Genomic DNA, 20,082 nt, shown 5'->3' with positions numbered 1-20,082 from the left:
CAACACTCGCAAACCAACGCACGATTTTTTTTAAATACAGTGCTCGTATTGCGAAAGGCTCAATAACCGCATTACTCACAATCCCTGGTTCCACTGTATTATACTCAGCACTTCCTCCAGTGAATACAATCCAATTCAAATTTTCATTTGCAAAGGTAGAATTTCCAATAGAATCCTCAGTATTTAAAGCTGGGTATATACGCTCAGTTTCTTTTTTTTTTCAACCAGAGGGTTGAACAAAAAAAAACGATGCGGATGCAGGGATCTCTCTTCTACTGTATTCTGACAGTGGGAGATTGGTAAATATATTCCCCTCCCCCATCAAAATACACAGATCAGTTCTGCAGCCATTGGCTGTATGGGCTGATCAAATGCTGGTAGCATGACCTTTCGACAGAAGTCAGTCCTTAGACTTACAGACTGAAATTCATCCGGTTCCCGCTGAACTAGCCAATTTTTGGTTCATCTCTGCTGTAGGACCCTTTCACACGGGCTATCTGATCAGGTCCGACGGTCAGTTTTTCAGGACCCTCCAGTCTTTTCTATGGAGTGGCGGATGTCAGCAGACATATGTCCGCTGATGCCCCGCTGCCATCTGAGCCGATCCTGTCCGGCAAAAACAGATGGATGGCGTTTTTTTCCCATCCATCTGGCGAATCAGATGGAAATGAACAGGCGGTCCATTTCCACCGATTGTCCCATAGAGGAGAGCGGGATTGTGCAGAGCAGACATGAACCTGTCATCTGCCTGCTCAGCAGAGATAAGCGGAGAGATCCCCCTTTGAGCAAGCGGATTCCGCTTAGTGGAGGCGCCCATGTGAAAGGGGCCTAACACTTCCTATGAGCCCCCCTACCTCCAGGGCACTAGAACCATTGGATTTACTGGAGTCAATACTGGTTAGCGTAATGCATGTATTTAAAGCCTATTTTTCCTTTCATTCATCTTTTCTAGGCCAAGCTGGTCCAAACAGTTTCCTTTACTAATTGCTGTAGCAGCTATCAGCACTGTGTAAACTGTCAGCTACATACAATATGCAGCGCGGTGTTATGCCAGTGGTACAGAGACTTCCCATGTGAAGTGCTGCATACTGTGTGTAGATGATGCTATATTCAGTTTATACAGCGCTGACCGCAGCCGCAGCAATTTGTAAAAGAAATGGCTTGTTTGGCCCGCTTGGCCCAAGCAAACTATTTCAAGTGAAAGATGGAGTTAGGATTTAAATACATGCTTTATATTTACCAGTACTGCCTCCATTGAATCCAATTTTCCTACTGCCCTGGGGGTAGGGGGCCCATTAAGGAGTGTCAGACACTGAAGATTCTACTGGCACTTCTACCTTTGCAAAAGAAATTCAGGAACTTCAAAGAAACACTTTCGTTTAATACATGGATCCTGAAAAAAGTCTCTTTAAGAGTGCAAGTCACACAAAAAGATTTTTGTTTGGTACTCACAGTCATTTATAATTACAGTTTATACTGCGCTGACAGCCGCTGCAGAAATTAGTAAAGGAAATACTTTGTTTGAGTCAGCTTGGCCCAAACAAACTATTTAAAGTGAAAGGAAAGATGGAGTTAGGATTTAAGGAGACACTTTCATTAGAAAACATCATTTCAGAAACAGTGTCTCTTTAAAAGAGAAGTAAAGAATTGTTATTATTTTTTTTTGCAGTTTTATTCTTACCTAGGTGGATGTAGCATCGGTCTGATGCTGCATCTGTCCCTTGACGCCTCTACACTGAAAACCGAGTGATTGAACACCACCGATCGCTTGGTTTTCAGAGTTCCGTGAGAAGAGAGCTGTAGACGTCAGTCACAGCCCTCTGCTCTTCTCCCTCCCGCTCATTGGAGCGCTGGGATGTGGAAGGGGCGGCCGTCTTAGACTCTCAGTGGCTCGCTGAAAGACTGAGCCTGGTGTCAGTCCAGGCACCTGGCGAAACCAGACTTTATTGTCGCGATGACGCGGTGCCTGGACTGACACCTGTGACGTCAGCAGAGAGTGGACTTTAGCCTGCTCCCAGCTGAAAACGGGTCACTGCACTCCTGTGGTCCATAGGAGAAGTACAGACAAACAAGCTTTGGCTGGACTTCTCCTTTAAAGCGGTGGTTCCCCCTTAAAACACATTTCTAACAATACATTTGGAAGACTGCTTACACTGCGGGTAGGCTGGCTTTTTTTTTTTTTTTTCGTACATCCCTCGATATCGCCGTTTCATCCCTCGACTTCCGGGTATGAGTCTTGTGGCGGTGGGCGTTCCTAGTTGATTGACGTTCCTCCGACCGACGCATACGTGACGTCACGACTTTCCGAAAGAAGGCTAACGTCGCTGCGCAGGCGCCGTATAGAGCCGACTCTATACGGCGCCTGCGCAATGACGTTCGGCTTCTTCGGAAAGTCGTGATGCGCAGTATGCGCCCGTCGGAGGAACGTCAATCAACTAGGTCCAGCAAGACTCGTATCCGGAAGCCGAGGGATGAAACGGCGATATGCGATATGATCGAGGTATGTACAAAAAAAAAAAAAAAAAAAGCCAGCCTACCCGCAGTGTAAGCAGTCTTCCGAATGTATTGTTAGAAATTTGTTTTAGGGGGAACCACCCCTTTAAGCTTACATTTCCACCAAAAAGATTTTGTATTGGTACCCACTAATCATAAGCATGTCATTAGGATACAACTCTAAACGCATTGCTCCTGTAGGTGGAGCATTTTATGCAATGCGCATGGCACAGAGGGAGTTTTTGCAGGCACTGACATTGGTGTGATTGGCATGTAATCCTCTGCACCTTCTATATAGAGCCACAGCTTAAAAACTAGTTTGAAAGGAGCCTAAGAAACTCAAGCAAATGCTAAGTGCCTTATGAGGTGCAGCATTGTATGACTAAAGGTAGGTGATTTACCTTTGGTGAAATCTGATCATCGCACCTATGTAAGCTTGTTGGACATCCCATTACAAAACCAGGGGTATTAATATAGTTACCAGTATTAATTTGGAGGTCAGGGCAGTTTTTCCACACTAAATTTGTTAAATGAATTGCATTTGCATGTTCAAGCGTTTCACTGGAAATGCTATACTAATTTATTTTAGTTTAATTTATCCTTTAGCCATATTGTAGGTGTGAACGTAAGGCCCTGTACACACGACCGAACATGTCCGACAGACCAGTTTCATCAGACATGTTCGGTCGTGTGTACGGCCGACCGGACAATTGTCCGGCGGATCGGACAGTTTCCAGCGGACAAATGTTTCTTAGCATGCTAAGAAACATGTCCGCTGGAAGCCTGTCCGTCGGACATGTTCGGTCGTCTGTACGACTCACCGGACATGTCCGATCGGCTGAAAGCCCTCGCATGCGTCGAAGTGATTCGACGCATGCGTGGAAGCATTGACCTTCCAGGGCCGCGCACGTTGCCGCATCATCGTCGCGGCCACGTCACCGCGTATCGTGTCCGCGCGGATTTCTGTCTGATGGTGTGTACAACCATCAGACAGAAATCCGGCAGCGGACGCAGCGGACAGATCCGCTGGTGTGTACGAGGCCTAAGGCGCCCACAACCTTTTGGCCACATAGTGTATCTGTATTATAAGGACTCCCTTATTTGTTCTTTCATTTTCCTATTGGTTCAACTGGATGGACTTATGGCCTCGTACACACGACCGTTTTCCTCGACAGAATCCATCAAGAAACTTGGTGGCAGAGCTTTTTTGCAGAGCAAAAAGGTCGTGTGTATGTTTTTTGTCAAGAAAACTGTTGTGGAACTCGACGAGAAAAAAAGAGAACAAGTTCTCTTTTTCCTCGTCGGGGTCTCAATTTCCTCGTCGTGTTTCTCGTCGGGCTGGTTTACGACAAGAAACACGTTTGTGTGTATGCTTAGAAACCCGCGCATGCTCAGAATAAAGTATGAGACGGGAACGCACCTTCGGTAAAAGTAGCACTTGTAATGGAGATAGCACATACGTCACGCTGTAACAGACTGAAAAGCGCAAATCGCCTCTCACAAAACTTTTACTTAACACGCAGTAACATGAGATTAGCAAAAGCAGCCCCAAGGGTGGCGCCAGTGGAATCGAACTTCCCCTTTATAGTGCTATCGTACGTGTTGTACGTCACCGCGTTTGCGAAAGACAAGATTTTGTCTTGACAGTGAATGAATGAATGAATGAATGAATGACTTGTATAGCGCAACGCATGCGAACTGAATCGCCTCTGGGTACGCAAAGAAAGCTTGTCAAGATTCTCGACAAGCCTAACAAGGAACTCGTCGAGGAAAACGATGTTTCATTTATAACGAGTTCCTCGGTCGTGTGTACGAGGCCTAAGTCTTTTTTCACCCTGACTTAATATGTCATTGTCTTTCTTGTGTTTTTTTTATTGTTATTATTATTATTATTATTATTATTATTATTATTATTGTTATTTGGTTCTCTCATCCCAAGATCCTATGCTGTGGTGGTAATTACACTTATTAAGGCATTATTAGTAAACTGAAAGACTACACTTTCATGATTATTCATCCAGTACCCTCTAGGCACAGCTCTGATTGTGGGTTGTGCTCCCACATGGCAGCAAATCATTGTTAAATCTTTGACAATTTTAGCCAAATAGATGAGCTACATAATAGCACATACAAGCTATATAAACCTTGTATAAATACATAATATCACTGCTTTGTTTTCATAATGACGGTGAATGATCTGGTGATTTGGTAGTTGGTTGCAAATGCAGATGTGCCCAAATGCCTTGTTCACATAGGCTTCAGGTTGTATAAGAATAGTGTGTACAGCAAGCTTTTTCAAAGCAAACTTTTGGCAAGCATTACCTGAAGCCCTGAAAAAAAAATCAGTTCCGAAAGCTTTTTGAAAGCTGCTCGTAATTTGATAAAAGTTTTGCAAATACTCTGTAAAAGCTTGCTGTTCATATTGCTCCTATACAAGGTGAAGGTCCTTGTGGACAGGGCTTAACTAGCATTTCTCAAGCTTAGCCCTCTAGTAACCCTGAGTTATCATATTTTCAGGATTTCCTCAGTAGGAACTGTTCATCATCAAGACAAGTTAAAGCAGAACTAAAGGCGTTCGTTTTGGCTGCAGTAAGGAAAGGTTATAACCCCTGTCAGCTTTTTTGCCTGTGCCGGTGTCCCATAGGCAAAACAGAAACTATAGGAAATCTCTCCAAATTGAGGCAACCCAAGATTTCCCCTCTATTAGAGCCCTTTCACACTGGGACGGTAGTGGTAAAGCGCTGCTAGTTTTAGCGGCGCTTTACCGCTGTTATAGTGGTGCTTTGGCCAGGATTGGGGTGCTTTTAACCCCCTAGAAGGGGTTAAAAGTACGCATGTAGCGCCGCAGCCGAAGCGCTTTGGCAGTGCTGCCCATGCATTCCAATGGGCAGGGGCAGTGGAGAAGCGGTGTATACACCGCTCGCAAACCACCCCAAAGATGTTGCTTGTAGGACTTTTTCTAAAGTGCTGAAAGCGTACCGCCGGAGTATGAAATGCATTTTTGAGGTGTTTTACAGGCGATATTTTTAGCGCTAAAGTGCCTGAAAAATGCCTCGGTGTGAAAGGGGTCTTACTATTCTAGGGACAAACCCCAAATTTGACATTTTCATTTACTTTTACTTTCAGGGAGAACAGCAAACATGATAAATAGATAGGGTGAATCCCCCTAAGGCTGGGTTCACACTACTACACTACTTTCATCCTACTTTGCTCTGTGTTCAATGTTTCCCTATGAGAGCGTCTTGTAGCGTCCTACACAAGTCGGTCCGACTTTGAAAATGCTCCCTGTACTACTTTTGGTCCTACATTGATCCTACTTCAGGCCCATTGAATATCATTGAATTCGGACCAAAGTAGTATCCTGTTTATGAAAGTAGGATGGATGTAGGACCAATGTAGGATAAATGTAGGACCGATGTAGCAGAGCAAAGTAGGATGAAAGTAGTGTAGTAGTGTGAACCCAGCCTAATGGTGACACAGACCGCAATAAAAACCTGACAGGTGTTCTAATCCCGCTCCACTCTATTAAAACATTTTTTTTTGCCTTCAGTTACTTTAAATTATCTGTGCAGATAAAGGAAAACATAATCTGTGGAAGAGTCCCTAGGACTTGCACTAAAAAACATTGCCCATATAAGTTATAGGTAAAGTTTGGAGGGCTTTTATTTATTTTAAAAGGAAACCTCTTAAATTGGGGTGTTAAAGAACTGTTATCATGAAAAATATTGTATTCTGTAGACAGTAAATTACTAATTGATAGTATGTTGTATATTAGATCATCTATTTGAAATTAACATGCCTTCTAGTTTTCTATATATTTACATGCAGACCAAGCTGTCCAGCAAAAGTGACAGTTATATGGATTTGGATAAACTAAAAATGCTCCAGATGAACTTATAATAAGTAGGTTTTATTTACATGGTTTACTTTTAACAACGTTGATGTTGTAAAAGTTCAGCTCTGATAGTATTGTTTCATACGTCGCTTTTGTTGGACAGCTTGGTCGCAGCTCATTGTGGGGAAAAATAAATAATAACATGTAAAATAAAAAATGAATTCATGAACACTATTATTGCAATCATTCCCAGATATAGCGATCAGAATACAAATATTTTCACAATCGTGATCCATTAATACACAATGCCTGAGGTCCCATCTTTAGGAACCTTGCTCTTCTGCCTCAGAATTGACCAGAATTGTTGGGTTTTGTCAATAAAAATAAAGCTTCTGAAACCAGAATAGTTTTAAAGTGTTACTAAACCCAGGACCCCGCATATAGCTGGGCTCCTACAGTACACAGAACATGGAAATGTAATAATTTTGGTAAATATAAACTGTTAAATACTTTTTCTCCTCAGCAGAACATAGCAGTCTTGTGACTTCTATCAGTGTCCAGCCAAGCATTGGTTAAAGCTTTTAGAAGGAGTTTTCATTCTCCTCTGACTGTCCTATGAGGCTTCAGGACCCCTGACCCTCTATCTGGACAGTGCTGATTGGCCCAGTGCTGATGCACCCTCCTCCAAAAAAACTCTTTAGCAATACAAACCAAACAGAGCATGTGCAGAGTGCCCCCAAGGCTCTGTTCAATCAGGAGATTGATTGGGGACAGTAAAAGAAGGAGATGATCAGACTACACAGGATCAAACAGGCTTTTTACACAAGGCAGAGATTAACTTGTTAGGCTTCACAATGAATATAACAAGCATGCTTTACTGCATACACACACTGATTTTTAATTTTGTGGGTTTAGTAACACTTTAAGTAAAGCTATAAAGACAAGATTTTCCTAGCACTTCAGTTGACCCTATGGTTTGTTTTACATGAATTTCAGCTTCTATAAAATCAGTGTGAACAGCAGGATTTGACAAAGCATTTGCAGAGTTTTCAGTAATACTTGTTGAAGCTTTTAAAATGCCATTCTAATGGGCGTACTGATTTTTGAATTTTTAGTTTTCAGCGCTGTCGCAATTTGAATGACAATTGCGTGGACGTGCGACGTGGCTACCAAACAAAATTGACACCCTTTTTTTCCAACAAATAGAGCTTTCTTTTGGTGGTATTTGATCACCTCTGCGGTTTTTATTTTTTGCGCTATAAACAAAAGAGCGACAATTTTGAAAAAAACACAATGTCTTTTACTTTTTGATTTAATAAATATCATCATTTTTTTAAAAAAAAAAAAACATTTTTTTTCCTCAGTTTAGACCGATACGTATTCTTCTATATATTTTTGGTAAAAAAAAAAACGCAATAAGCGTATTTGATCGGTTTACGCAAAAGTTCTAGCGTCTACAAAATAGGGAATAGAATTATGGCATTTTTTTTTTTACTAGTAATCTGCGATTTATTTTTTTTACTAGTAATCTGCGATTTTTATTGTGACCGTGACATTGCGGCAGACATATCAGACACATTTTTGGGACCATTCACATTTACACAGTGATTAGTGCTATAAAACTGCACTGATTACTGTGTAAATGTGATTGGCTGTGGTTAACACTAGGGGGCACTGAAGGGGTTAAATATGTTCCCTAAAGTGTGTTTTAACTGTAGGGGGAGGGGGACTGACAAGGGGAGGTGTACTGGGAACACACATCAGTCTCCTCACCGCTGACAGGACATGGATTTGTTTGTTTACACACACAGATCCATGGTCCTTCCGTTATTGCGGGCATCGCTGCTGCCGGGCACGCGCACCGGATCCCGAGCAATGCGGGACCCGGTGCACGTGCCCCCTAGCGGTCGGGAATACAAGGACGTCATATGACGTCCAGTCTGAAGGACGAAAAGGTCCCTGCCGACGTCATTTTACTATGACTCGGTAGGAAAGTGGTTAAACAAGCTGCAAGTAGGCTTCAGCAGGCTTTCAACTAGTCTTAAAGGAGTTGTAAAGGCAAAAGTTTTTTTATCTTAATGAATTCTATGCATTAAGATACAAAGCCTTCTGTGTGCAGCAGCCCCCCTAATACTAACCCGATGTCCCTCTCTGTCCAGCAATGTCTACGAGTGTCTCAGCCGTCCAAGATTCTCTCTCCTGATTGGCTGAGACACAGCGGTGGTGCCATTGGCTGTCGCTGCTGTCAAACATAAACAGCTAGCCAATCAGGAGAGAGGGGGCGTGGCCGGGGCTCTATGCCTGAATACAGGGAGCTGTGAATCAGTTTAGGTGCCCTCATAGTAAGCTGCTTGCTGTAGGGGCACTGAACAGGAGGGAGAGGCCCGGAGCCCAGAAGAGGGACCTGAGAAGAGAAGGATCTGTGGGCTGCTCTGTGCAAATCCACTGTAACATAGGCAGTAAGTAGACCATGTTTGTTATTTTTATAGGAAACAAAATGAGACTTTACAATCGCTTTAAGAAGTGCTGAAGCCTGCTAGCAGCTTGTTAAAAGTGGCAATCAGCATTCACATTACAAACTGGCAATAAATGATACTTTAAAAGTTTCAACAAAGCTTGCTTAAAGCTCAGCAAATGCTTTGTCAAATCTTGCTTTTCACTCTGCTCTTATACAAGATGAAGCCCATGTGATACAGGTCTATCTCAATCACAGAAAAATGGGGTTCCAGAGACTGGAACTACCTCATCATATTATTCTTCCACTAAAGGGACTTCCCTCCTAATACTGAAAGCAAAAAGCATCTTTAATAACACATCCATACATGTTCATGAATACTGCTAATATTTTTACTATACATAATTATATACCAAGTATACAGTAGCAGTAACAGCTCTCAATACAATTGCAACCGCAGAATATTTTCTCAGTGGCAATTATTTGTCTTCCGGAAAAAGCCTCCTGTGATTCTGCTGAGGCAGAACGTATCTTTTTCCCACTGATCAATACAAAAGTCTGTGTTGGGTTATTCCTGAGACAGGTGAAAGGTGGGTTGTATTTTGCTGTTGCAGAGCGATTATTCAGATGCAGTCCCGCTGATGGCGCAAAAGACATGTAGAGAATTCTGCATCCAGGAAGAATTACTATTGTAATCTTCATACATCTGTAAGCAGAAAATTGCAGAGATCATATGATTACAATGGGGTCAAATGCTGATAAATGATGATGATGCTGTTAAAAAACAATTTGTACGAGTTGCTGAAATTACCTTCACAGCTGTCCGATGGAAGCATTAAAGAAAATGAAAAAGTTATACCACACATTGTATTCTGTTTTACATCACTTCACATATTACAACTAGATCACAGTTTCCATTTGTCCCTACTTTAGACCCAAACCCTTCTTGCTTCTACAATTGAACCTCTTTTCGGTCTCACGTGCACATCTAATCATGTAAGCATATTACCGTCTAACACTTGGCTTCCATACTGGTTTTATTTTACTGCCTGCAAGTTCCTCCTAAGCCAGTCCTGTCATAAGGTTTTCTGCGAGATGGCTGAGCTGCTAGATTTTACTCCCTGGAATTCATTATTCACTGCAACTAGCACTGCTGTCACTGGGCCCCAAGTGGATTGTGGATTCAAGGAATATTTCGGCCCAGATTCACAAAGCACTTACGCCGACGTATAATAAGTTACGCCAACGTAAGTGCAAATGTGCGCCGTCGTATCTGTGCGCCAGACCCACAAACTAATATGCGCCTAAAAACAGGCTACACCCTGCCGATGTATCTTGCTTATGCCAGCGTAGGGGGGGCGTACATTTAGGCTGGGAGCATGGTGCCGCTCCCATTGATCAGCCATTCAAACATGCAAATGAGGGAAATACGGCGATTCACGAATGTGCGTGTGCCCGGCGCATGCTACGCGAGATGCGTGTAAGTTGTACGTCCGGCGTAAAGTTATTCCCCATAAAGGAGGTGCAACCCAGCAACAGACATGCTCAGGTCTGCACCAGGGAACACAAGCCGGCGTATTGTGCGTTGGACGTGTGTCTGGCTGGGCGTACGTTATGTTCATGGCGTAAGCAATGATTCGGCGTAGCTTAGGCAGTTGTGCCGGCATGGTTATGAGCAGGCGCAGGGGGGTGCGTCCACGTCACGGCGCATGCGCAGTTCGTGATACGTACCTGTCTGGCGCTCGGCCTATCATTTGCATGGGGGCTGCTTTAGCTGATTTTGTGTTCGTAAAAGACGATTCGCGGTTTTCTGTCTGTTACAGCGTGATGAATGTGCTTACTCCATTACGAACGGTAGTTTTACCAGAACGAGCGTTCCCATCTCATAACTTGCTTCTGAGCATGCGCAGGTTTTTCATGTCATTTTAGCCCACACACGACCATTTTTTACAACCCGAAAAACGACATTGTTTAAAACGTCGTTAAAAAATGCAGCATGTTCGAATTTTGTTTTGTCGTTTTTCAGAACACGAAAAATGATGTGAAGCCCACACACGATCATTTTAAATGACATTTTTAAAATACTTTGTTTTTTACATACCGAAAAATGATCGTGTGTACGCGGCATTACTGTATTATATCTGATCAGGCTATCATGTTTCTTTTTTGCTTGCCTATATGTGTTCTATTACGTATGGCCACAATGTGACTCTGGGTATAGCAGTGTATCTGGCCCATACCTGTATCCTTTGTGAATGCTAAGTTTGTTAGCCATCATTGAATCCAGCCATAGATTTATAACTTTATTAAACGTATTTAAACTGAAAAATAACATATTAATATTATGTAGTCTTCTATCCAGCAAGCAGGTAAAGCTCCAGCTTCCTTTTCACACTTTTAGCATGAATCCTGACGGGGTCATTTTGAAAAGTGCTGTAGAGTTAATTTGATGGCTCTCAGTTTTAGAATGTAGATGGGGGAGTCTTAACTCCTTCATGGACCAGGTTCTGGGAGCTCTAACCCCCCCTCCCCACCCCCATCTGTTGTCATCATCTTCCAGGGCATGTGAAGGAATGACCTTCCCTACTCCATAGCAGTTGAAGATCCATCATGCCAGGGAAGCCTGGCAGGTAAATGCATTGGACAATCCAGAGAGTGTCTCTGTTTGTTAAATGATGTGAGAATGTTGAGTTGAAGTGACCTGGAGTGAAATTGGGAAAGGGAAACTACCTTGAAGGAGGTTATCATTAGGCTCAGAATCCTCATGCAGAGGCTTTTGAATCTGAGGTGTTCGCATATGAATCCTTAAAAATGCAATCTTTTCTAGAGGAAGGCAAAAGTCTGCATTGGGCTGTGCCCACAATTACACCCAGATATTCCAAACAGCATAGGTGCTGGAGGGCAGACTTTGGAAAGTTAATTAACCCCTTCCTTACCGAGTCATTGTAAAATGACGTCGGCAGGAACCTTCCCTCCCTCTGGGTGGACGTCATATGATGGCTTCCCAGGCGGCTAGGGAGCACCAGCGATTGTCCGCGATCAAAGCAGGACCGTGGATCTGTGTGTGTAAAGACACAGATCCACGGTCCTGTCAGAGGAGAGGAGACTGAAGTGTGTTCCCAGTACAGAGGAACGCAGATTGGTCTCCTCCCCTTGTGAGTCCCCTCCCCCTACAGTTAGAATCACTCCCAGGGAACATATTCAACCCCTTGATCGCAGATCGCCGCCATTACTTGTAAAAAAAAAAAATGCCATAAATCTATCCCCTAATTTGTAAATGCTATAACTATTGCGCAAACCAATCAATATATGCTTATTGTGATTTTTGTTTTAATTGTGATATTTATTAAATCAAAAAGTAAAAAATATTGTGTTTTTTTTTCAAAATTATCGCTCTTCTTTTGTTTATAGCACAAAAAATAAAAACCGCAGAGGTGGTTAAATACCACCAAACGAAAGTTCTATTTGTAGGGAAAAAAAATAAAGATTCCATTTGGGTACAGTGTTCCATGACCGCGCAATTGTCATTGAAAGTGTGACAGCGCTGAAAACTAAAAATTGGTCGGGGCAGGAAGGGGGTGAAAATGCCCTGTATTGAAGTGGTTAAACAGACAAATTTATCAAGAAACAAAATAGTCCTTGTTGGCAGACAAGGTTGCAGCTGAGGAGTCCTTCAGCTGAAGGTAGTCCAAGTACCCTATGACATGCATGTCTTGGGTTCTATTCATACACCTATGTATGGGCATTGTGTCCTTAGCAGCCAGGGTTGTCTATAAGCCAGGAACTGGTCTTTGAAAAAACATTGCCCCTCTGACAGTCATACCCCCCAAAAGGGTCTTCAAGCCCAGGGTTGTACTATTGCCCTGGACTCCTAAAGCACTCTGTGGATGACTCACGCATTGCACAAGGGTGCCTGGGCAAGATCCTTCAGCAGAGCCAAGGACACATTACAAACCAGGCCCACTTCTTCTCAATGGGGTCTGGGTACAGTGTCTATGGCAATGCTGCGGATTAGGCAATCCAGAAAGCTGCAAATAAGCCACTTCAGGATCTACAGTAACGGAAGAAATTTGCTAGAAGAAAAAGAATCATAATAAAGAATTAAGAAAAGGTTTCTGTTCTAAAAAAACACACCAGCAAAAAAAGAAGGCATGCCAGGAGTGGGGGAATATACCGGGACATTCTTACAGCTTTTGATTGCCAGTATCCAATCTCCTGAAGGCAGCAGCATAACCCAATATACGAGAATTTTTTCATCCTGTGTTTCTTAACGTAGGATTAAAAAAAAAATGATCCTGCTTTGAGATATGTCATCCATGGAATACTGCTTTATTTAACAGTATAAAAGGAAAATAGTGGACTTGTTCACAGCAATCAACCTAACTTACTCCAGAAACAATTGCTTTGGGCTGCATGACTGCTTAGGAGGAACAAAAGTGCACCAAATTATTTGCACTTTAATAGAATCTTTTTTTTTTTTTAAGCTAATGATAACTGTTGCATGTTGTCACATTTATCGTTAATCAGAGTTAAAATAATGAAGGCAGATTAACTTTAACTTCTTACAATTCCTGCAGTTTTGGTTTAGAGGAAGACACCCCTCCCCAGCTCCTTTCCTGAAAAGTACGAAAAATTCCTTCCTGACCTTCCAGGGGCAGCTGGATAAATTCCCTAGATCAACATATTGCTATCTCAGCCTTTAGTAATGACATGTTTGGCTATTATTAGTTACAAAAAAATCATTCATCGTTGTTGCTATTTCATGTGCTACACCTTCAAGCAGAACTTCACCCAAAACAACAACACAAAATGGATATGCCATTAAAAGGTAACATAACAAAACCACATTTTGCTGCAATATTCAGCTTCAGTCCAAAATTTTTTCCTACAGTACATTTTTTCTGCTGCTAGATGTCTTCAGTCTGATGGTCAGTATCATTAAACCTACTTTCTCTGAGCCCAGGTCATCCTGAGCCCATCCCAGCATGTGACTGGACGGTGAAAGCAGAAGCAGCACAGTGATGAGCTTAGAACACTGTCACTCCACTCTCTTCTACTATCAGCATGTTCCTCATTAGCATTTGAACTATTTGGATTCTTGTGCTGCTCCCTGTGCACTTAGTTTCTGTTACATTGAAACCTCCTGTACAGGGACTGCAATAGTGCAGGCCGATACCTGATCAAAATGCATGTATTTACAATGCTTGCATTTAAAAATGCATTTATTAATAATTACAGACCTGCATTAAGTTGTGTGTGTCTTTTATCTCTGTCCAACTTCCAGTTGACTTTTGCCATTTTTTTTTTATAAAACAAATAACCTGCAAAAGATGACTTTATATATAATCACCAGTCCAGCCATCCATTCTGGATGAGCTCATTTATCACCCATGCTAAATGTTTGAACGTAGATTAGTTTTGCCTTTGCACTGAACCTCGATTACTGTTAAACAAGCTGTCTTTATTAGAAAGCGGCAGTGTTTATTTTCATACTTTGCATATGATTTGAATAGATGGGAGATGATTGAGGGCCCTTGTAATATAAATAAACAACAGACAGCTGTACTATGTTCTACAGTCAAATACAAAACTTTGTACACCAAAAGACAGCTAATATTTGTAACACAATTTGCATGAGGAATTCAAGTTCCTGGAAATAAACTCAAAAGTGAATTTATATATTTTTTACAGTCTATTTCTCCTTTCTTTTGATCTGGTGATCTTGCCAGCAACAGCAGCCGCAATGCAAAGGGAAAGGAAGTCATGGGGAGCATTGTTCCTCTATGGTTTCTTGAGTCACTGGGCAGCAATACGATTGGCTGCTTGTTGCCCATGTGACTCTGGTAGCCATCTTAGGCTTGGCAGAGTCTATTTAAAACCCTGGCCCCTGGGTTTGGCGCACTTTATGCAAGCAGGTAGTATAGGGAAAGGTAGCCCTTCTGTTAGGGACAGTACTAGCGATAGGGAAAGGTTTCCAATAAGGAGGGAAAGCTTAGGGTCTCATCTTTCCAGATACCTTCCTGACTGGCACTAGACAGCCAGGTTGCATTCTGTCCCCTCTCAACAGAAGCTGTCGGTTTGCTGAAAACTGCTTCTTCATGTCATTTGAAACTGAGTCTGCCCAGCTGGGTAGCTGTCCCACCGGGTTTATTGAGAACTGTTTTACTTCAATACAAACTTTATATTGCACCTGAATGTGTGAATTATTGCCTCCGCACCACACTCCCTTCCATTAAGACCAATGAAAGTCATAAAGCATCTACCAGATACTGAAAAACAATGACACTGGCTGAGCCTCTGATAAATAGTACTCTGATGGAGTTTGCTGGAAGAACCATTGGGATAATAGCACAGTTAGCTCCTCCATTTCATTTCCCCTTCCACGATACTTACTGGGCCATATTCTCAGAGAAGTTACGATGGAGTATCTCAGGATACTCCATCGTATCTCCCTTTTTTGGCCAGTGTATCTATGCTCCTGATTCTCAGAATCATTTTTGCATAGATACACTTAAGATCCGCCATCTGTAAGTCACTTACACTGGCGTATCTTAAATGCAATGACGCCGGCCGCCGCTAGATGGCATTTACGTGAAGGAGTCATTTGCATATGCAAATGATCCTTCTACGCCGATTCCCGAACGAGTTCGCGCCGCGTAACCGTCGCTAACGTCGTTTGCGTAAGCGGAAACTTACCCCTGCTATATGAGGGGTAAGTTTCCGCAAGTCTCGCGTAGGCCATGTTACGGATGGCGTCGGGTCCCCGTCGTGTTTTTTCGTCGGATACGTCGTTTACGTAAGTCGTTCTTGAATACGACTTTACGTCAATGACGCACACGTCGGCGTCATTGACGTTTTCCGCCGAGAACTGGAGCATGCGCACTGGGCTTTTTGCAGCCCGGCGCATGCCCAGTTCTTTTGCATCGGGGGCGCGCTTCATTTGAATAGAAGCCGCCCCCTTGGAGATCCGCCAGGCTACGCCGGGACACTTACACTCCGCTGTCCCAACTTATGGAGCAAGTGGTTGGGGAATACAACACCTGCTCCAGTAAGTTGGGACAGCGGAGTGTAAGTGCCCTAAGCGAAGCAGGCGGAGATTCTTTGAGAATATGGCCCACTGTTTTTATTATTTAGTTAGCATTTTTCTTCTATGTACATCCCTCAATTGTAAATAAACTAAATGCAGTAAAACCTTGGTTTGAGAGTAACTTGGTTTGAGAGCGTTTTGCAAGACAAGCAAAATGTTTTAATAAATGTTGCCTTGATATACAAGCGATGTCTTGATATAAGAGTAGCGTCATGTCACAACTGAGTATAAAAAAGAAGAGAGGCGCCTCTAAGTGTAGCAGTATGGTTACATTTAATGAAGATACAACATTTAGCAACTTATTGCTACTCTTAGAGGTGCCTCTCTTCTCTTTTATACCCTGCAAAAAAATACTTTGCTATGCAAGTGCTTTGGATTACAAGCATGTTTCTGGAACAAATTATGCTCACAAACCAAGGTTTTACTGTACCTATTTTAGAGATTAATTTGCCCTTCAATAACATCATGGCACCCCAAACATTTGCCAACCCACATAAAGTGTGGTAATTCTAAAATGCACACAGAACCCTAAACTGGTCTCATCCAGGTTTCCAAACTTGTGGAAAGCCTCTAATAAGATCTGTGGTAAGCAACGTATCACAGAAACCTGAAGGATATGTGGGTATAAGGCATTCAAACTATGGCCCTCCAGGTGTTCAGGAACTACAATTCCCATCATGCCTAGTCATGTCTGTGAATGTCAGAGTTTTACAATGCCTCTTGGGATGTGTAGTTCCGCAACAGCTGGAGGGCCGTAGTTTGAGTCTTTTCAATACATATCCAGAATTGTTTCGCCTGAATGTATGTTTACAGATAGGGTTATGCAGTAAAGAGTGATTGGTCATCTGCTTCTTTGAAGGTTAATTAGGCATTTAGCTAGGTTGTGTTCACATGTGTCAACCACTGTGAGTGCAAGATATTTTCAATAGTTAGAGTGTTTATGGCTTAGTGCTATTTGTGCTATAAATTGATTCTTGTGTTTGTTTTAAAGTGATTCTTTTTTTGGACCATGCAGAAAAAAGTAAAAGTCGCTTACGGCACTAGGGGAAAGATAGGCTTGTGTAAGGTCTAAAATGACATGTCAGAGTCCACATTGAGATGGGTGTTTTCTCCAGGCAGGTGAATGAAACAGCACAGAACTATGGAAAAATCATTATATATGGCTGGGTAGTAGGCAAGGGAAAATTAAATGACCCTTTGGTTTTCATCCTGCAAGGGCAAAGGAAAGGTTCACTTTAAAGCCTAACTTCAGGTTTTGTGTTACTTTAAATCGTACATTTGGGCCAAGCTGGCCCAACTAACTATTTTGATTACTATGAAATGCGGCTGCTGGCAGTGCTGTATGAACATCTACATATAGCGCTGTGTCCTGGTAGCAGTGCAGGGACTTCCTGTCCTGCTCCCAGGATCAGTCAGACTGAGCACTGTTCAGCCATTCACAGGAAGCCTTTTATTTTTATGAATGAATACAAGGCTTCCCCTGATTGACTGAGGTCGGTGGATGACATCACAATCTCCACCTGTGAATGGCTGAGCAGAGTTCGGCCCAACTCAATTTTTGTCCAGGAATGGGGCAGGAAATCCTTTTATTGCTGCCAGAACACATTGCTGTATACTGCAAGTAGCTGATCCTACATACAGTTTATACAGCACTGACAGCAGCTGTGTTTCTGAGTTAAACTTTAAAGCGGAGGACCCCCTGAAATTTTCTTTTTTAAAAGCCAGCAGCTACAAATACTGCAGCTGACTTTTAAAAAATGAACACTTACCTGTCCAGCACGCCCGCAAAGTCCTCGGATGCTGCCGCCGCCATGCTCGATGAGGGAATCAGGAAGTGAAGCCTTCATTGCCCGGTTCCCTACTGCGCATGCGTGAGTAGCGTGGCGCTCGTCACTGGTCCCCCTCTCTCCTGGGAACAGTGTGTTTCCCAGAAGACAGCGGGGGGGTGACACGAAGGGGTGTGACTCCCGCGGGAGTCGATACCCAGAAGTGGTGCAAATACCTGTCTTAGACAGGTATCTGCACCCCCTCCCCCCTGAAAGGTGCCGAATGTGACACCGGAGGAGGGGAGGGTTCCGAAAAGTGGAAGTTCCATTTTTGGTTGGAACTCTGCTTTAAGTTGGTAAAACAAATACATATTGTAAAAAGTATGTCTTAAGTGTCCAAGTGTTTTGTATGTGCAGATGAACCCCCGATGAAACAATAAAGTACCATTGTTTCGTTGACAGCTACAGAGGAAACAACTTTAAAAAATATGAAAAAAAACTGGCTGATGAAATTGCACTACCGCCATAATCAATGAGACAGCTAAGCAAAAAGAGTATTGGGGAGCCGATAAGTTACAACTCAAAGAACTAAATGAATGTAAAGAAAACCTTATAAAAGTTGCCACCTTCTCCCCTTTTGAAAATGAAGAACCAACAGTACAGCAAACAGTTTAACAGGGAGAACATGAGCTGGAAGAGCAAATACATCAATCCAAGAAGAGTGATGATGTAAATGTTCATTCATTGAGGCCAACATGTAGCAATGGTGGGAGCATAGGGGGATAGTTACTAAAACGGGAGCACACAGAATCTGGCGCATAGTAACCAATCAGCTTCTAACTTCAGCTTTTTCAGTTAAGCTTTGACAATAAAACCTGGAAGCTGATTGATTACTATGCAGTGCCCTGCATCCTAAATCTACAAATTTGATGCTGATAGAAACAAATTATACAGCATTATAAAAAAATAAAGTAAACCTGATTTAGAAGGAAATGTAATTATATGAAAGCTATGCACAGGGTGTGAATACTGGAATGCTGTAAAGCAAGTCCTGCACCCTGTACTGTACTGGAAAACTGTACCATTATTAAACAAAAAAGGTTTTTGATTTATATGGATAGTGTAAATTACTTCTCACTCTGCACTTCAATATTTTTCATAAAGCAAGTTCCGACCAGCTGTTTGGGGGCAATAGAGGGTACTAACCTTAAAATAATTGTTCTTTCAAATGTTTTTCATTTCATGTTAATGCATTCATTCACCTAGCTTGCCCCTATTTGCTAAAGGGACAGGTGACTTTTTGTTTCAGGTCACACATCATCAAATCCACGCCTCACATTTTTTTCTGTGTTGTATCACAAATGTGTGAGTGCTAATGTGATGAAAACTCAGCAAACTCTTTCAGCATGGCGATCTCTGTGAATACTCTGCCTGTTTGTGGCTGTGTCAGATCTAATTACTGTACCTGCACCAGTGCTACACTGAGAGACCCAGGGATTGTGAGATATTTAGTTTCTTCACAGAAAGTGCCAGCTATTAGATTACAGACAGAGGTCATGTATTAACCTGTGCAGTGTCATGCCACATGCCTCATGTTTGAACACAGGCAGAACCTGTTGACACCAGAATGTGAAGTTTTACAACAAACTGTGTATACAGGGCAAGAAATGGCACCGTGGAACTACATGATCAATGCACATCTTATACAGGAGAAAAACACCTGGGGGTGGTAGGAAGGTTTATAATGAAAACCTTAAAATGTGGCATTATCTTATGTATATTCTCCTGAAATACTGGAACATGATCACAGTATTCCATCAAGTATCTATGACACTCTTTAGAATTCCATCATGCCTCCACATAACAAATATTCGTGCAGGTGACAGATACATGTTTGGGTGATAGGGGGTGCTGTTAAAGATGTGAGTCACCAAAATAATCTGGTGGCTAATAAAGTGGTGGGTGTAACATAAACTTTGTGATCCCAGACATGTATTTCAAAACAATTAGTGAATTGGATACTAACAGTGAAATAAATAAAAATAAAAAAATAAATATAAATAACCAAGTATATAAAATACTACTGTTGTAAGTAAAAAAATATAGCCAAAGGAATGCTTATTCACAACACGTTATTTAACTGTTGGCGCGAAAATTACCTTTTTATCATTATGACAGACACATGTACTTGTAAATAGGTACATGAACCTGGGGCAAGATCAATAGAGTGTAGGACCTCAACAGGATGGAGGACCTGTTACTGACTGCCCAGAATAAACAAAAGTGGTACTTCAAAACATGGCTCCATTGGAACATGTTTGTGTTCTCTGATAACTGTTCTGGGGACTGACCTCCTCTATGCCTTTAACTGGCTCTTGCTGGCCCAGCAACTTCCCCTACTCCCACCCCTTTAATTATTTTTTGCCTCCCTCCCCTCCCCCTCCTT

The 20,082-nt window shown here is 42.3% G+C and overlaps 2 protein-coding genes across 3 annotated transcripts in view; one reads left to right on the top strand and one right to left on the bottom strand.

Moving 5' to 3' along the window:
* LOC120913614 (interleukin-13 receptor subunit alpha-1-like) overlaps positions 1-20,082 on the top strand; it is a 292,879-nt gene that overhangs the window by 262,238 nt on the left and 10,559 nt on the right. The window lies entirely within an intron of this gene.
* DOCK11 (dedicator of cytokinesis 11) overlaps positions 9,112-20,082 on the bottom strand; it is a 333,222-nt gene continuing 322,251 nt past the window's right edge. For both annotated transcript variants that reach the window (XM_040323688.1, XM_040323689.1), the window contains one exon: positions 9,112-9,489. In XM_040323688.1, coding sequence (XP_040179622.1) covers positions 9,403-9,489 — 87 coding nt within the window. In that variant the 3' untranslated portion in view covers positions 9,112-9,402. The remainder of the gene's footprint in view (positions 9,490-20,082) is intronic.

This window comes from Rana temporaria, chromosome 9 (assembly GCF_905171775.1).
Source record: "Rana temporaria chromosome 9, aRanTem1.1, whole genome shotgun sequence".
NCBI classification, from domain to species: Eukaryota; Metazoa; Chordata; class Amphibia; order Anura; family Ranidae; genus Rana; species Rana temporaria.
Note: the sequence above shows the minus strand (reverse complement) of the source record. Positions and strands in the feature narration are given on the sequence as shown.